This window comes from Kogia breviceps, chromosome 13 (assembly GCF_026419965.1).
Source record: "Kogia breviceps isolate mKogBre1 chromosome 13, mKogBre1 haplotype 1, whole genome shotgun sequence".
Classification (NCBI taxonomy): Eukaryota; Metazoa; Chordata; class Mammalia; order Artiodactyla; family Physeteridae; genus Kogia; species Kogia breviceps.
The window spans coordinates 43,163,275-43,180,968 of record NC_081322.1 but is presented as its reverse complement, the minus strand read 5'-3'; the positions used below and the strand labels follow the sequence as shown (position 1 = coordinate 43,180,968).

At 43.2% G+C, this 17,694-nt stretch overlaps 1 protein-coding gene across 3 annotated transcripts in view; it reads left to right on the top strand.

Moving 5' to 3' along the window:
• Nucleotides 1-17,694, top strand: part of FYN (FYN proto-oncogene, Src family tyrosine kinase) — a 212,292-nt gene that overhangs the window by 144,677 nt on the left and 49,921 nt on the right. For all 3 annotated transcript variants that reach the window (XM_067011674.1, XM_059083616.2, XM_059083617.2), the window contains exons 4-5: nt 12,070-12,327; nt 15,846-15,942. In XM_067011674.1, coding sequence (XP_066867775.1) covers nt 12,081-12,327; nt 15,846-15,942 — 344 coding nt within the window. In that variant the 5' untranslated portion in view covers nt 12,070-12,080. The remainder of the gene's footprint in view (nt 1-12,069; nt 12,328-15,845; nt 15,943-17,694) is intronic.

Genomic DNA, 17,694 nt, shown 5'->3' with positions numbered 1-17,694 from the left:
TACCATAACAAACCCAAAACAATTAAGAAAATGGTAATAGGAACATACATATCGATAATGACCTTCAATGTAAATGGATTAAATGCTCCAACCAAAAGACATAGATTGGCTGAATGGATACAAAAACAAGACCTGTATATATGCTGTCTACAAGAGACCCACTTCAGACCTAGGGACACATACAGACTGAAAGTGAGGGGATGAAAAAAGATATTACATGAAAATGGAAATCAAAAGAAAGCTGGAGTAGCAATTCTCATATCAGACAAAATAGACTTTAAAACAAAGACTATTACAAGAGACAAAGAAGGACACTACATAATGATCAAGGGATCAATCCAAGAAGATGATATAACAATTGTAAATATTTATGCACCCAACATAGGATCACCTCAATACATAAGGCAAATACTAACAGCCATAAAAGGGGAAATCGACAGGAACACAATCATAGTGGGGAACTTTAACACCCCACTTTCACCAATGGACAGATCATCCTAAATGAAAATAAATAAGGAAACACAAGCTTTAAATGATACATTAAACAAGATGGACTTAATTGATATTTATAGGACATTCCATCCAAGAACAACAGAATACATATTCTTCTCATGTGCTCATGGAGCATTCTCCAGGATAGATCATATCTTGGGTCACAAATCAAGCCTTGGTAAATTTAAGAAAATTGAAATCATATCAAGTGTCTTTTATGACCACAACGCTATGAGACTAGATATCAGTTACAGGAAAAAATCTGTAAAAAATACAAACACATGGAGGCTAAACAACACACTATTTAATAAATAAGAGATCGTTGAAGAAATCAAAGAGGAAATTAAAAAATACCTAGAAACAAATGACAGTGAAATCACAACAACCCAAACCCTATGGGATGCAGCAAAAGCAGTTCTAAAAGGGAAGTTTATAGCAATACAATCCTACCTTAAGAAACAAGAAATATCTCAAATAAACAACCTAACCTTACACCTAAAGCAATTAGAGAAAGAAGAACAAAAAAACCCCAAAGTTAACAAAAGGAAAGAAATCATAAAGATCAGATCAGAAATAAATGAAAAATAAATGGAGGAAACGATAGCAAAGATCAGTAAAACTAGAAGCTGGTTCTTTGAGAAAATAAACAGAATTGATAAACCATTAGCCAAACTCATCAAGAAAAAAAGGGAGAAGACTCAAATCAATAGAATTAGAAATGAAAAAGGAGAAGTAACAGTTGACACTGCAGAAATACAAAGGATCATGAGAGATTACTACAAGCAACTATATGCTAATAAAATGGACAACCTGGAAGAAATGGATAAATTCTTAGAAATGCACAACCTTCCAAGACTGAATCGGAAAGAAATAAAAAATATGAACAGACCAATCACAAGCACTGAAATTGAAACTGTGATTAAAAATCTTCCAACAAGCAAAAGCCCAGGACCAGATGGCTTCACAGGCGAATTCAAACATTTAGAGAAGAGCTAACAGCTACCCTTCTCAAACTCTTCCAAAAATATAGCAGAGGGAGGAACACTCCCAAACTCATTCTACGAGGCCACCATCACCCTGATACCAAATCCAGACAAAGATGTCACAAAGAAAGAAGACTACAGGCCAATATCACTGATGAGCATAGATGCAGAAATCCTCAACAAAATACTAGCAAACAGAATCCAACAGCACATTAAAAGGATCATACACCATGATCAAGTGGGGTTTATCCAAGGAATGCAAGGATTCTTCAATATATGCAAATCAATCAGTGTGATACACCATGTAAACAAATTGAAGGATAAAAACCATATGATCATCTCAGTAGATGCAGAAAAAGCTTCTAACAAAATTCAACACCCAGTTACGAAGAAAACCCTCCAGAAAGTAGGCATAGAGGGAACATACCTCAACATAATAAAGGCCGCGTATGACAAACCGACAGCGAACATCATTCTCAATGGTGAAAAACTGAAACCATTTCCACTAAGATCAGGAACAAGACAAGGTTGCCCACTCTCACCACTATTATTCAACATAGTTTGGGAAGTTTTAGCCACAGCAGTCAGAGAAGAAAGAGAAATAAAAGGAATCCAAATTGGGAAAGAAGAAGTAAAGCTGTCACTGTTTGCAGATGACATGATACTATGCATAGAGAATCCTAAAGATGCTACCAGAAAACTACTAGAGCTAATCAATGAACTTGGTAAAGTAGCAGATACAAAATAAATGCACAGAAATCTCTGGCATTCCTATACACTAATGATGAAAAATCTAAAAGTGAAATTAAGAAAACACTCCCATTTACCATTGCAGCAAAAAGAATAAAATATCTAGGAATAAACTTACCTAAGGAGGCAAAAGGCCTGTATACAGAAAATTATAAGACCCTGAGGAAAGAAATTAAAGGTGATACCAACAGAAGGAGAGATATACCATGTTCTTGGATTGGAAGAATCAACATTGTGAAAATGACTCTACTACCCAAAGCAATCTACAGATTCAATGCAATCCCTATCAAACTACCACTGGCATTTTTTACAGAACTAGAACAAAAAATTTCACAATTTGTATGGAAACACGGAAGACCTCAAATAGCCAAAGCAGTCTTGAGAAAGAAAAACAGAGCTGGAGGAATCAGGCTCCCTGACTTCAGACTATACTACAAGGCTACAGTAATCAAGACAGTATGGTACTGGCACAAAAACAGAAGTATAGATCAATGGAACAGGATAGAAAGCCCAGAGATAAATCCCCACACATATGGTCACCTTATCTTTGATAAAGGAGGCAAGAATATACAGTGGAGAAAAGACAGCCTCTTCAATAAGTGGTGCTTGGAAAACTGGACAACTACATGTAAGAGAATGAAATTAGAACATTCCCTAACACCATACACAAAAATAAACTCAAAATGGATTAAAGACCTAAATGTAAGGCCAGACACTATCAAACTCTTAGAGGAAAACATAGGCAGAACACTCTATGACATAAATCACAGCAAGATCCTTTTTGACCCATCTCCTAGAAAAATGGAAATAAAAACAAAAATAAACAAATGGGACCTAATGAAACTTCAGCTTTTGCACAGCAAAGGAATCCATAAACAAGACGAGAAGACAACCCTCAGAATGGGAGAAAATATTTGCAAACAAAGCAACTGACAAAGGATTAATCTCCAAAATGTACAAGCAGCTCATGCAGCTCAATATCAGAAAAACAAACAATGCAATCCAAAAATGGGCAGAAGACCTAAATAGACATTTCTCCAAAGAAGATATACAGATTGCCAACAAACACATGAAAGAATGCACAACATCATTAATCATTAGAGAAATGCAAATCAAAACTACATTCAGATATTATCTCACACCTGTCAGGTTGGCCATCATCAAAAAATCTACAAACAGTAAATGCTGGAGATGGTGTGGAGAAAAGGGAGCCCTCTTGCACTGTTGGTGGGAAAGTAAATTGATACAGCCACTATGGAGAACAGTATGGAAGTTCCTTAAAAAACTAAAAATAGAACTACCATATGAGCCAGCAATCCTACTACTGGGCATATACCCTGAGAAAACCATAATTTAAAAAGAGTCATGTACCAATATGTTCATTGCAGCTCTATTTACAATAGCCAGGACATGGAAGCAACCTAAGTGTTCATTGACCGATGAATGGATAAAGAAGATGTGGCACATATATACCATGGAATATTACTCAGCCATAAAAAGAAACGAAATTGAGTTATTTGTAGTGAGGTGGATGGACCTAGAGTCTGTCATACAGAGTGAAGTAAGTCAGAAAGAGAATAACAAATACCGTATGCTAACACATATATATGGAATCTAAAAAAAAAAAAAAAAAAAGTGGTCATGCAGAACCTAGGGGCAAGACGAGAATAAAGACACAGACCTACTAGAGAATGGACTTGAGGATATGGGGAGGGGGAAGGGTAAGCCGGGACAAAGTGAGAGAGTGGCATGGACATATATACACTACCAATCGTAAAATGAATAGCTAGTGGGAAGCAGCCGCATAGCACAGGGAGATCAGCTTGGTGCTTTGTGATCACCTAGAGGGGTGGGATAGTGAGGGTGGGAGGGAGGGAGATGCAAGAGGGAAGAGATATGGGGACATATGTATATGTATAACTGATCCACTTTGTTATAAAGCAGAAACTAACACACCATTATAAAGCAAGTATACCACAATAAAGATGTTAAAATACTCAGAATAGTCAAATCCACAGAGACATAAAGTAGATTCGTGGTTGCCAGGGCCTAGGCTGAGAATGTGTTGGGAAGTAACTGCTTAATGGGTACAGGTTTCTTTTGGGTTGATGACAATGTTCTGGAATTAGTGGTAATGGTTTCCTTTGCAAATGTATTAAAAACCATTAAACTGTATACTTTAAGAGGGTGATTTTATGGAATATGAATTATATCTCAATAAAAATAGATAAAATTTTAAAATGCTAACCACAAGGAACTTTTCTAAGGTCCAAAAAGGGGTGGGGGAAGGCCTGAAGAACGATCAGTTTTCTAATTCTTTCTGAGCCCTTTGTTTGGCATAGACAGTTAAAATACATCTTTATTTTTATCACCATTTCACTCTTGTCTTAACCTTGACATCCAAAGTGAAGTGAATATAAGAAGAAAATGTTCTTAGCTCCTTTTGGAGCATTTCCAGAGTTTGGTATTAAAACCTCATTTGCCCACTTGGGTTTGGGACTGGTTCCAGCAGTTAGTTGACTGTAGTGTTAAATCTCACCATTGGAGTTTGATGCTTCCATTTCTTTTTTATTAGGTGCTTGTGGGTCCCTGGGCATTGGGGAATGGAAGGTTGTACAGAGGGAAGGAGAACTGCCGGAGTTTGAGCTGCTGTCTTGCAGCCTGGGGGTCATTTGAACAGGAGAAGCCAGAGAGTGGAAGCCAACAAATATTCTAGGTGCCAGGAATGTGGCTTTTTCTTAAAGTAATGTGACATTTTACGAGTGATTTCTATTAGTTCGGTTCCCTTGCTGTGCGGTATGGAACAAGGTCCATCCTCCTCACCTTCCAGAGGGTCTTTGCAGATCGAATGGGTCCAACTCCACTTCTTATTATTTCTGAAGCAAAGTTTTGACTTGATTTTTAAATAGGCTGTTTCTCCCATTGTTGCCTGTGGCTAGTGTCTGCGTTGTAGATACTCCTGCTTTTCCATCAGCCTTCTTATCCCAAAGGTATAATGTTTTATCACCTGTGTTTGTGGGGGGCTCTTCCTCTCAGGGCTCCACCAAGAGTAGAAATCTGTTATTTTTTTGCTTGGAGGAAGCATTACATGTATACCTCAGTTTATGCAGTAAATGTGTTCCAGAAAGTTTATATGATATAAAGCACATCATGTTTTCAGCGCAGTAGGACAGCTCACTTTTACATCAAGGAACCCAGTGCTAACTCCTTCGTGGTGTATATAAATACCCCGCCACATCTAGGAAGTATCAGGAAACTAAGGGCTGCTTTAATGGCATTGGCTAAACGTTCATTAAGATGCCAAACCACATCAGGGAAGCTGGTGACTCACCACACCTGGCGTGGTCCCAGCACCCCTGCAGAGCCCACTGTCTTAGGGGGTGGGCCGTGAATGTGGGGCAATGGGGCCCAGTCCCTGAAATCAGGGCCTTCGTTAGTCATGCACATGAGGTTGGGTTCTTCGGAGTCAGGGGTCTTCTCCACAGGTCTCTCCCTCCACAGCTCCTACCCTCGCGCCCACACCCTTGTGTGGATTCCATGGGGCAGGAGGCAAGACTAGTGTAGAGACGCCATGCGCTGGCCATGAAATCAGTCTGTCTGGCTCCAGATCCCATCTCCACCCCTGACTGAGCTGTGAACAAATTCCCAAACCTCTCTGTTCCTCCGTTGTAAAATGAGGGGAAATAGCAATCCCACGTCTTAGGACTGTCATGAGAATTTAGTGAGACAACATGTTCCAGTACATAGCACAGCGCCTGGCTTGCAGTGAGCCTTCATTTGGTATTGGTCATCACTGCTGAGATTGGAGCCTTCATCTCTGTGGTGGCCCATCCCACCAAAAGATGTTTTTGTTTTCTATTGCTGTGTAACAAATTATGACAAACTTAGTGACTTAACACCCATTTATCAGCTCACAGTTCTGAGTCACAAGTCCGGGCACAGTGTGGCTGGGCTCTTATGCAAGGCTGAATTCAGTGTATTGAGTGACAGCGTTATCATCTGGAAGCTTGACTAGGGAAGAATTCATTTCCAGGTTTCTTTGGGTTCTTGACCCAACTCAGTTCCTTGTGGTTGTAGGACTGAGGTCTCTGTTTCTTTGCTTTCTGCCAGCTGGGAGCTGTTCTCAGCTCCTAGAGGCCACCCACATAGCCCCCTCTGTCTTCAAAGCCAGCAGTGGAGACTATCCCTCCCTTGGAATGCCTCTCACACTTTGAATATGCTCCTCCAGAAAGAGCCTATCCCTTTCAAGGGCTCACCTCATGAGGTCAGGTCCATCTAGGATAATCCCTCTTCTCTTAAAGTCAACTGTGCCAAAGAAGATAACCTAATCACAGGAGCAATGATCCCGTCATCCACAAGTCCCAGGGATTATCCAGGGCTTATCCACCAGAGGTGGGAATCTTGGGCACACCTTCGAGATCTGCCTACCGCACCACCTTTTCAGCAAGGCACATACTTCACGCCTTCCTTCCAGTTGGCAGCAAAAATAGGATTTCCCCTCACTGGCAGAGTCCTGTGTGCTCTTTTTTCATAGCTGAGCTGGGGCCACTGGCTGGACCCAGCACCAATGCTGTGTGTGGTTCTGACCTCAAGTATTTACATCTCTCAAGTGTCATCCCAGCTGTGACCTTTTCCCTGCTTCAGGGCCTTGAGGAGTGTTTGTGCTTCAAAGAGGGTCCAGCCTGCTTTCTCTCCAATCATCCCTGGCACCTCTGCCCTGGCTGTCCCCAGAAGACAGCACTGCCCGCATTCCCTGTGGGGTGTCAGGACCCAGGGTCCCACAAAGAGAAAAGCCACATTGTAAAGGACTGAAAATGCTAAAATATTGGGGTGACAGATGCTGTGGCCCAACTGCCATTGCTACCAATGAGGCCCTCCTCCGTCTCTAAATGTCCTGCTTCTAGTAGTTATGTGGGGAAAATTAAGGAAAGCCTTCCCTAAACTTTCAAGGGATTAGTTTTCCCTATCGAAAACATAGCAAAATACCTCAGGTTGACTCTTGTGGGTATTTCTGGTTTTACAAGGATCAGGAGTCCCCTGCCATGAATCTTCTGTGCTGAAGTCAACGCATTTCTGATGTGTCTCTGCCACAGCTTATCCTTTTGCCTCATGCTATTACTATTGACTGGAAAAGGGTGTTTGCTTGTTAAACTGCCAGTTTTCGCTTTTCTCCCAGAGAAGTGTGTGAAACTGTGCAGTCTATCTACAGTTCAGCTTTCAGTACTCTTCCAGCTGTCCCCATCTTGATTGCTTGTGTTTGGTTTCTAGGTTCTTAGTTCAGTTCCCTTTCTCATTCTTTTCCTTTCATTGTGATACCTGCCCAGGTACAGCAGAGACCAGCTAAAGGGATAGTCAATGACAGCCCCAGGAAACATGCCACATCAGAGCACAGGCCAGTGTGGCTTCACTGTCACTCTCCAGGGTCTGGGCTGTTGGGAGCAAGGATGCCACTTACGCTTGAGGGCTCTTCACTTCTCCACACCCACCTAGGCTGCCTTCTGAGGCATCGTGCTTACACTGCTGAGATTAAAGTTATTTGTTGTCAGTTTCACCTTCCTCCTCCTGCCATCCCATTTATGTGTCTCAAGAGAAAGCAATTTGCTTTTGCAGAAGACTGCCAGTGGCCTTTTTCCTTTTCTGGTACCAAGCTCTCTCACACACCTGCAATCTCACAAGTCCTGCGATGTTATAACCTGGGCATACAGATGTTGCTTTATTGATTGGCGTATGAGGAAATGTGAACATATCTGTGTTTAATGTGCATCTAGCAGACCAGACTGGGGTCTGTGGCATCAGTAGAGGGAATGCACGTTCAACCAGACTCATTCTGGATCGAAGTAGCCTATGCCCAGAGTAGCAGATAGATTCCATCCTTCATGTCAGCTTCAGTCAACCACTCAAGGGCTATGTGAAGAAGGATTCTGAGGCCACACGTGGTGCAGTACCAGAAGGTGCTGTGATGGATCGATGACATCCATCATGCATGCTCACAGGAAGAGGATGTGGCAATCCTTGAACGATTCTCTCTTTGGCAATTTCTGCCTGAGTTGCTTAATGCTCTTGTGTCACATATGAGAAAATTAAGGAAAGTTTAAGTAAATCAGGTTTTACTTACATAGTAGAAACAGAGCCCTTCCATTTACAGAAGAATTGGAGAATAGGGGGCTTCACCACAAGAGCAGGATCCTGCTGGTCAAAGTGCTGTGCATCAGTTTTTTTAGGCATAGCAAAGCACAGAGGACGATGGTCATGAGGTCATGATGTATGATTTACTGATCAGAGTACCTCCCGGGCCCCACTTTCAAGTGGCATTATTCAGCGTTTCCCAGTGCCCCACGGATCTTGAGCAAATGTATTAGTGCATTATATGTTCGTGATGGACCCACAGCACGGGCCATAAAAGCCACACCACAGAACTGTACGTAATAAGGATGTTTTTATTTTAACCCGAATGCTCAGAACTTTGCTTCGTGGCAAGGAGCCCGAAGTCACACTGAGTACAACTCATATAGCATCTTCTGATTCTTTCATCAGGAAATGGTTAGTCTGACTACCTCAAGTGGGAGGAAGAAGACCACAAGTTCTTATACCAATATTTTCATTGTGATAAAGTTTTAATGACCGAGCTTACATTTACTGATTTATTTCATTTTCTTCATGTTTGTCAATGAAATGAAGAGAGTACACAAGATCTGTGCAGAAATTCCTTACTCAAAATTGTAAACACACAAAGTGGTATAAAAGAGAATTGTTTTCTCCAAAATGATTCTGATAGAGTTTTGAGTTTTTGCATTTAATCATTTAACACATATTTATTGAGCTTCTACTGTGTTCCAGGCACTGTTCTGGACACTGGAGATGCAATGATGGAACAAAAACTGAAAAATAATCGCTGCCTCCAAGGAGCTTACTATTTGTTTCCTTCCGTTATTTATAGAATTATATAAAAGCTGTTAGGCATTTATTACAGTGGTAATACTTTTCTTAGTAGATTTTTGAAAGATTATTTTTTTCTTAGTTTGGTTAGATGTAGGGTCCTATTTTCAGTAAGTTTCTGATGTAGGGTTTTGTTTTGATGGAATTGGAAGAGCAGTTTGTACTGAGAGTTTTCATTGGTTTTAGATTCTTTCCTCTATCACAAGGAACAAACTTCTAGAGAAAAAAAAAAAAACAGAGCATTTTATGTCAGTTCTTTAAATTGCCTTTTTCTCTCTAGCATGCCCATTCTCCTAAGGGAGACAATCACATGCATATAAGGGAAACAGCACTTATACTGTTTCAAAGATATAGCTATAATTCTTTTCCTCTTCATAAATCAGGATTTCTTGACCTTGACACATTTACATTCGGGGCAAGGTAATTCTTGGTAGTTAGAGGCTGTCCTGTTCATTGTAGGATGTTTAGCAGCATCCTTGGCCTCTTGCCACCGGTTGCCAGCAGTACCCCTTACCCTCAAGCTGTGACAACCAAATATGTCCCTTGGTCATGGACAGCAAAGTCACCCCCATCTGAGAACCACTGACGTAAATGATGTGATTCTGTGATTCAGGTCTCACATCCTCTAACTAAAGCAGATCAGTGACATTCCTGAAAAGAGTACCTGGGACAAGCAGTGTCTTCTGTTGGCCTTTGTAGACGCTCAGGACAGTGTCCTGCCAGGGAAGGGTTAATGTAAAGTGAGCAAGATATTCACCAGTCTTATGAAGCGGCACCAACAACAAATGATGAAACTCCTTCAGTCAGTCCTGCCTTGGAGATATTTTGCATTTCCTATTGGAAACTTGTTAAAATCATATTCATTTACCGTAAGTTAGAGAGCATGTTGGACACAGTACTCTGTAAGTTAATCTGGAATGATTTACGCATAAATGTGTTCCAGATTTGGTGAGCTCAGCTCAAGCAGCAGGCGGCTCGTTTCCAAACATTTCCACTCTCAGCTAACAACATTAGATTCAGTAAGTATTTATTGAAACATGTAATGTGAGAGGGCTTTAAACAGTCTGATAGTGCTTCCATGACCCCGGCCAGCAGGAAAGCAGTGCTCTGAGCAGTACCTCCTGAGAGTCTCCGTATCTGATGTGGCACCCCCATTTTGGTTTGCAAGATATATAGAGAAACTGGCTCTTTTCATCTCCCTTCACTGCCTCAAGTCCCTTCCCATCCTGTACCAGCTGTGTTCTCCCCAGTGAATACATGTAATTACACATGATGTCATGTATTTGCTATTTGGTTCTTTGGTCCCAAATGGGCCACTTTTCAGAATTTTGGCAGGGACATCCATGGCATGTCCTTCATCCCTGCTGTCAGCTGGACAGGGTATTACAGGACATTGCAGTCCAAAGTGGGGTCATTTAACCAACGTCACCTTCCATTTTTTAATCTTCTTCACTTCTCACACATGCCAATAGATTCAAAACACAGGGCACACTGCTGATAAAAATTATTGGAAGAAGAGTTGGCCTTGATGCAGAGAGAAAGAAAGGGTGAAAGAGAAACAGTGGGCTAGAGAAGCTTCACTCATTCAGTTGCTCTTTATTGAGCACCTGCTATGTGCCAGGCATTGGCAATATAGCTATGACAAAAATGGACAGAGCCCTGCTTTCCTGGAACTCACAGTCTATTGAGCAGTGAGACAAGTGGACAGGCCATGTTTTAATATGGCGCAATAGATGCCGTAATGAGGGAAGTCAAGATATCATGGGAGCATTTAGGAAGAGCACCACTACAGCCTGGGAGATGGCAGGGAAATCAGAGAAGGCTTTGCAGAGGAAGTGGTGTCTTGATTGAGACATGAAGGATATCTTGTGTATCAAAGAGGAGGGGGCAAAAAGTGTTCAAAGCCATGTTCCAAAGACGAAAGGTGAGTGGGAAAAATAGAACCTTTGACGAACTGAGAAGTTAGGCAAGTTTGGATAGTAGAGTGTGAGACAAGAAGATTGAAAAGTAAGCAAAGAGGAGCCAGTAAGGATGTGCTTCAGGATTCTGACTTGAACACCTTGGTGGTGCCATTTACTGAGATCAGTGCAGAAGAAGTAGGTTTGGTTTGAAGGAGGCTGGGGTGACAATGACTCAAGTTTGACTTCACCACTAATTCTAGAACATGGGAATGAGTTTTTAAATGTTTCTGAAAGATGTCAAAAGCTAATGGAAATTTGAAAAGTTAATTAGCAGGTTTAAATGATTTTGTTACTGTAGGCTATCATGACATCCTGCAAATATACTCAGACCCCTTAGTTTCTGCCAATTGTGTTTTTTTCATCCAGTAATTATTTCTTAATTTTGATACTTACCATCATCTTGTTGCTTAAAATTTACCAAATGTGTGCCTGAAGGATGGGTACCCAGGAATGAAGTACAGTGAGCTGTTTAAGGGCTGTCTTCTGGCTTTTCCAACACTCCTGCACCCTATTCTTTAGATTTCCTTTGCCATGATGGAAGTTTTTATTCTAATATTGCATGCACTCATTTTTGAAAGCTTACACTACTTTTTAGGGTGACTAGAGAAAAGCATAAGTTAGTATTATTGGACTGTCTTTAGGCAGGTGTGTGATATTACAGAAATGTAAGGGTGTAGACCTCATGCGAGGAAAAATGCTGCATGTGAACATCCTACTCTGTATTGATCCCATTGCCTGGAGCTTATGGGGAACAAATGTGATTGTCAAGTGAAAGGCACTGACATTGCTTCCAGCCGTCAACCATAGCCACTGCTTTTCATGCCCCTCTAGGCCTGAAATATCCAACAGTGAGCTTTATAAATGATTCCTCTTTAAGAGTCAAGCAACCCAGCCACTAGGGAGCATCCACGTTCATGTGCCTCTTTTTGTTTGTTTGTTTTCAACAGGAATTTAGATAATGGGCTGTGTGCAATGTAAGGATAAAGAAGCAACAAAACTGACGGAGGAGAGGGATGGCAGCCTGAACCAGAGCTCCGGGTACCGCTATGGCACAGACCCCACTCCTCAGCACTACCCCAGCTTCGGCGTGACTTCCATCCCAAACTACAACAACTTCCACGCAGCCGGGGGCCAAGGACTCACCGTCTTTGGGGGTGTGAACTCTTCGTCTCATACTGGGACCTTGCGTACGAGAGGAGGAACAGGTCAGGATCAAGCTGCTCTTAAATCTTTTGGCAGTTGAACGTTTGTGCTCCTTTGACTGAGGATTCAACATTTAAGTTTTTAATCACTCTCTGCCTAGCCACTACCAGATAAGGGGCTGTTAAAAATGCTGAAGGTTGATGGACAAATCTAGATGCTAGCAAAGTGGTGCAGGGGACCCCAGTAGCTGCTCTGTGAGAATCCTGCAAGGGTTACGAGAGACAACCTGCTGCTGAGTCACTTGAGGCCAGTGGCTCTCAACCTTGGCTGTCTGGCTTAGAATAACTAGGCAGCTTTTTCAAAATATAGATGCCTGAGCCCCCATCCCAGGTCTTTTACATCAGAAGTCCCAGGACTGGACCTGAGTATGGATGTTTTGAGTTCTCCAAATGTGAAAGCACTCCTTCCCCGCATCCCCCGGTTAAAAGCACTTACAGGATAGTACCTACCCTTTCAGCTGCCTAACCTCCAGCCTGCCTGTCCCTTCCCAGCTGGTGAGGCCATTTGGCCACAGTATTTTTGGGCCATTTGTCTTCATTGATTCCTTCTCTGATGCTCCCATCATCTTCAATATGGCAGAGTTTATCAGCCCTCAAGTATTTTCATGTATCTTTTGTATTTTAAAATCAAATCTTATGTATCCTTAAGGAATCTTCTCATATTTCTTTTAGGTTTCTTTCTCTTTCCCTAGGCTGTGTTTCACTGCCATGTGCATTTGCTGACTTAGCTAATAACTTTGTAAAATATCTGGCCTACGTTCTCAGACATATGTTTTCTGAAATATTTGTAAGTTATCTCATGCATCCTCAGTCTTCCAAAGCCTCTCCCAGTATGTGAACCATGGTAACTAGATATTTGACATTATATGTTCCAAAATTGTTTTGTTTATTACCAAAGTTTTTAAAATATACATCAACCATTATGCTGTCAGCTCATCTGGGAGCAGATGTCTTAAATAACAGCCCATTGTGCCTTTTTACCTTGGGAGTTGGCACTGCCGAGGCTTCAGCAGATGTTTTCTTCCCTCTCCACCCAACAGGACAGTATAATTATATCAAGGGGACCTGACCCAGAGCTTTGGGCAATTAACTACTTCTGTTCTGCCAACACTTCACACTCTGCTCAGTAGAAAAAATATTTTATGTTCACCCTTATGTTATGGTGAATCTAGCTTTTCCTTTAAAGCAGGCCTTGCATGGGTGACTGAAGGCGGGTCACACTTACTCATCCTTCCAGCCTTCCTGGGAGGCACCTGGAATGGAGGGTGGAAGGAAAGAGACCGTCAGGCAGTCTAGGGACGTCTGTCTCTGGAGGATGCTGGAGGGAAAACGGAGCCAGAAATGCCCCCAGCACACGTGCCCTTTGCCTGCTGGGAGAAGACAAGTGCTTTGCCAGCTGGACTCTGAATTCTGCTGACACAGGCACTGACCTTGTGCATTCACTCGTGAATGCTGGATATGAATCCTGTGTCTGCAGGTATCATTCATAAAGTCACTAGAGAGGGCTCCTTGCCTTGAACGTGTGGGTCTGTAACACCGTCAGGGACAGTGTTAGTATAAGAGGGCATCCGATCCCTTATGAGATGTGAAAGTTAAAACAATACTCGCAAATGTTGGTGGATTTTTCTGCCTGAATTATTTGGCTTTATCGTATATGCCTGTCTTTCTCCTCAACGTTGCTTTCAGTGCTTTAAGGCCAGGAACGGTGTCTGTGCATCCCTTTGACCTCCTTTGACTCTTCCCTCCGTCCCTAGAAGATAAAAGCACCCAGTGAGTGATGCAGGGAGACAGTGGGCAAGTGGAAGTATCGTCCTCCTGTGCCTTGTCTTCCACACGGTGGAGCTTAGGATTGTTTTTAAATTCTGAACTGAAGGGAATCTGTTAACAGTGTTAAATGAGGGTAGGCATGGCCTTACAAGCTGCCACTCCGTTTTAAGCCAGTCTCCTTTCTAATTGTTCAAAGAAATCTTTGAAACGTTTTGCATTTTGTCAAATGAGCCCTGCTGCTTTGCATGGTCAGACCTGCGTGCCATCCCTCCTGCAGGAAGTCCCACTTGGAATGGAGTGGACACTCAAGCCCCCTCTCTCCCTCCAGTTCTTGAATAGTCCCCGGGCACACCTGTTCCCTTGGAACTACCAACACAGCAAAACGGCAGCTTGGTGAAACGTAGAACCCATGGTGTGCGTTCTTCAGGCCACATTAGGCACTTCGGGGTGTATGGAAATCAAAATGAGAATCCAGAGAGCAGAGAAATGGGATGTATTTGTTATCAGTTGCTGCATAACAAATTATCACAAAACTTCGAAGCTTTAAAAGGATGCACGTTGACTATCCCACAGTTTCTGTGGGTCAGAAATCTAGCAACAACTCAGCCGGGGCCTCTATTTCAGAGTCTCTCACAGGCTGCAGTCAAGGTGTGTTGGCTGGGCTGTGGTCCTCTCGCCGTCCATCTGAGAAGGGTCTGCTGCTGCCAAGTTCACGGCGTGTTGGCAGGACCCAGCTCCTCGTTGGCTGTTGGCCAGAGGCCACCTTCAGTTCTTTGTTGTGTGGGCCTCGCAAGCACGGCAGTTTGCTTCATCAGAGTGATCAAGCCAAAGCAGCAATCCAGAGAGTCTGCTCGGAAGACAGAAGTCACCATCTTTTGAAGCTGAAGCGTAATCATTCATGGGACATCCTGTCACCTTTGCCATGTTCTGTTGGTTCGAAGCAAGTCACTGGGTTCAGCCACACGTAAAGGGAGGGGGCCTGAATACCAGGAGGTGAAAATCCCTGAGGGCTGTCTTAGGACTTCCTCCACATAGTAGGCAGAGTTCTAGGCCAAATGCAACACTGGACGTCCTTCAGTGTTGATGGCAAACCACTGCAAGGCAGGAAAGGCCTCTGTGGCGCGTCAGCCAGGTGAGGAAGAGTGAGGACAAGTCATGCGGGGAGGGGTGAGTCCATGGTGGAAGGAGAGCCAGAGAGAGGGAGTCCTGATGGCCTTGGCAGGTGCCAAGGGCAAGACATCCTCTGATGAGGTGCACATGTACAGAGAGGGTCTTCTCAGTGCCCAGGCTGCAGAAGGAGTTTGCTGTTACATTCCGTGTCCTGTTATGCCGAGGGAAAGTGTAGTCCATTTTACCCAGACCTGATGCGGACTCCTGCCCGGAGGAGAACGTGTGGGGTAAAGAGCATCTGTAATTGCTGCAGAGCCCTGCAAATCTGAAGTATAATGTTGCTGCTGCCCCTTGGTTGTGGCCGTGATATCAATATCCATCTCTTCCCAAGGACTCATTCCAAGTGTACAAAGAGAAGTCCTTCAACTCTGGGTTTTAGTTGGATCAAATAATGCTTCCCCTACAAAGACCAAGGCATAAATTCAGCTTGTGACTCTAGTTTCACACAATTACAACACTGTATCATGTTATCAGTACTGATTAGATGTAAATTTTGAGAATGAGGTTTCAGTGAAGATTTAATTTCTTGGAATTAATTTCCCCTGGTGTAATAATCTCTCCCGTTTTGATTTTGTTTTTGTCAGGAGTGACCCTGTTTGTGGCCCTTTACGATTATGAAGCACGGACGGAAGATGACCTGAGTTTTCACAAAGGAGAAAAATTTCAAATATTGAACAGCTCGTAAGTTTGGAGAGGGAGAGGGAAGCATGCGTGCCTTTCAGACTGGGCAACAATTCTTGTGTTAGAAGTCTGCACCTTTTCAGATCTCTGAAATGCTAAGAGAACACTTGCTAATCAAGTCATTAATTCTCAGCAACTTAACTTGAGGAAAGAAGAGTTGATGAACCAGTGCGGTATTTTATGGCGCTGTATGTCCAGTGAGCTTTTTGGAAGATATCATAGAAGCAGAGTCGATGGTTTGGGTTTTGGTTTAAAGGTTGTAAAAGCACCAGCCTCGCCCTCTACAAATCTAGTTTCAGATGATGGGCAGGAGGCTGGGCTATCCACATTAGCCTCTCTTTGCCCGGAGATTTTCTTCAAATTTCACATGTTGCCCTAGCCTCACGTAAGGCTGGCAACAAGTTCCATTTTCAAAACTGCTAAATATTCCCATTGGTGAAGCCTGTGGAGGCAATTTTCCATAATGAAAATTTGCAAGTGACTGAAATCTTTGTAAGATGGAAGGAGAAGTGATTTTGCCCATTCGAGAATGGCTACAAGCATGCCTTTTCAGTGTGTCCAGTAGAAACTGCAGTTAAGCAGGCAACGGGGAAATGTCAAGGGTGAGAATCACTCATTTTTCAAATCCTCCATTTGATACTTCCTTTAGGGAGAGTAAACATGGGTCAGATTTCCCTATAGTTTTTAAATATTATGTCTGTTAGGTTAAGGCAGTGTGCACAGATGGGGGCCCTCCAGAAAAGTCCAGGCTCCAAAGAAAATGGTGGTGTCCCATGTGTGCAAGTCAGGCCCTCTCCCAACACCTCAAGTTTCCCTCGTGAGCTCCCCCCAGTGGCTGGGAAAGGATGCCACTTGGCGGCTGAGGGCCCACCAGGAAGTTCTCCAGTTTTGCTAGGTCTGGTTATTCTGCCCTCTGCTCTCTGAGCAAACTGGACTTCACGGTGGTGGAAGGGCCCAAAGTCTGGCTCTTCAGCTTTTCCAAGGGCAGGTGAGAGGCAGCCCTGCTCACCCCACCCATCCCGGGAAAGAGGAGTGGTCCTTGGAACAGGGAACTGCCTCAGGCCCTGAAAACTGCATCCTTGTAAAACCCACCCCTTCCTTAGGACGCCCCCAACTCCCAGGACCACCTTTCAGGGGCAAGAATGGAATACCTCCCGTGATAGGACAGTGACTCTTCCAGACATCAGAAGGCACTGTCTCCATAGTGACAGGGTTATTTTTAAATATATTATTGTCATCATGAACAGGGGGGTGGGTGGGATTTTTTTAACTTTTTATTTAAATGCATATGGTCAAGTGCACAGATCAAAAGTGTGCAGGGTGGGCGGTGCTCGCACAGTAAGGCCGCTTAACTTAACAGTTAAAGTGGTACATTGATGTTATACATATTTTACCACAGTTTTTTAAAAGTGTACCATTGGGCTTCCCTGGTGGCGCAGGGGTTGAGAATCCGCCTGCCGATGCAGGGGACACGGGTTCGTGCCCCGGTCCGGGAAGATCCCACATGCCGCAGAGCGGCTGGGCCCGTGAGCCATGGCCGCTGCGCCTGCGCGTCCGGAGCCTGTGCTCTGGAACGGGAGAGGCCACAACAGTGAGAGACCGGCGTACCACAAAAAAAAAAAAAAAAAAAAAAAAAGTGTACCATTTGTGGAATTTACACAAACCAAACATGCCTGTGCAACATGTACCCAGATCAAAACGAACATTACCTGCCCCCCATGAGCCCTCCTTCTGTAGCCAAAGGAATTTTTT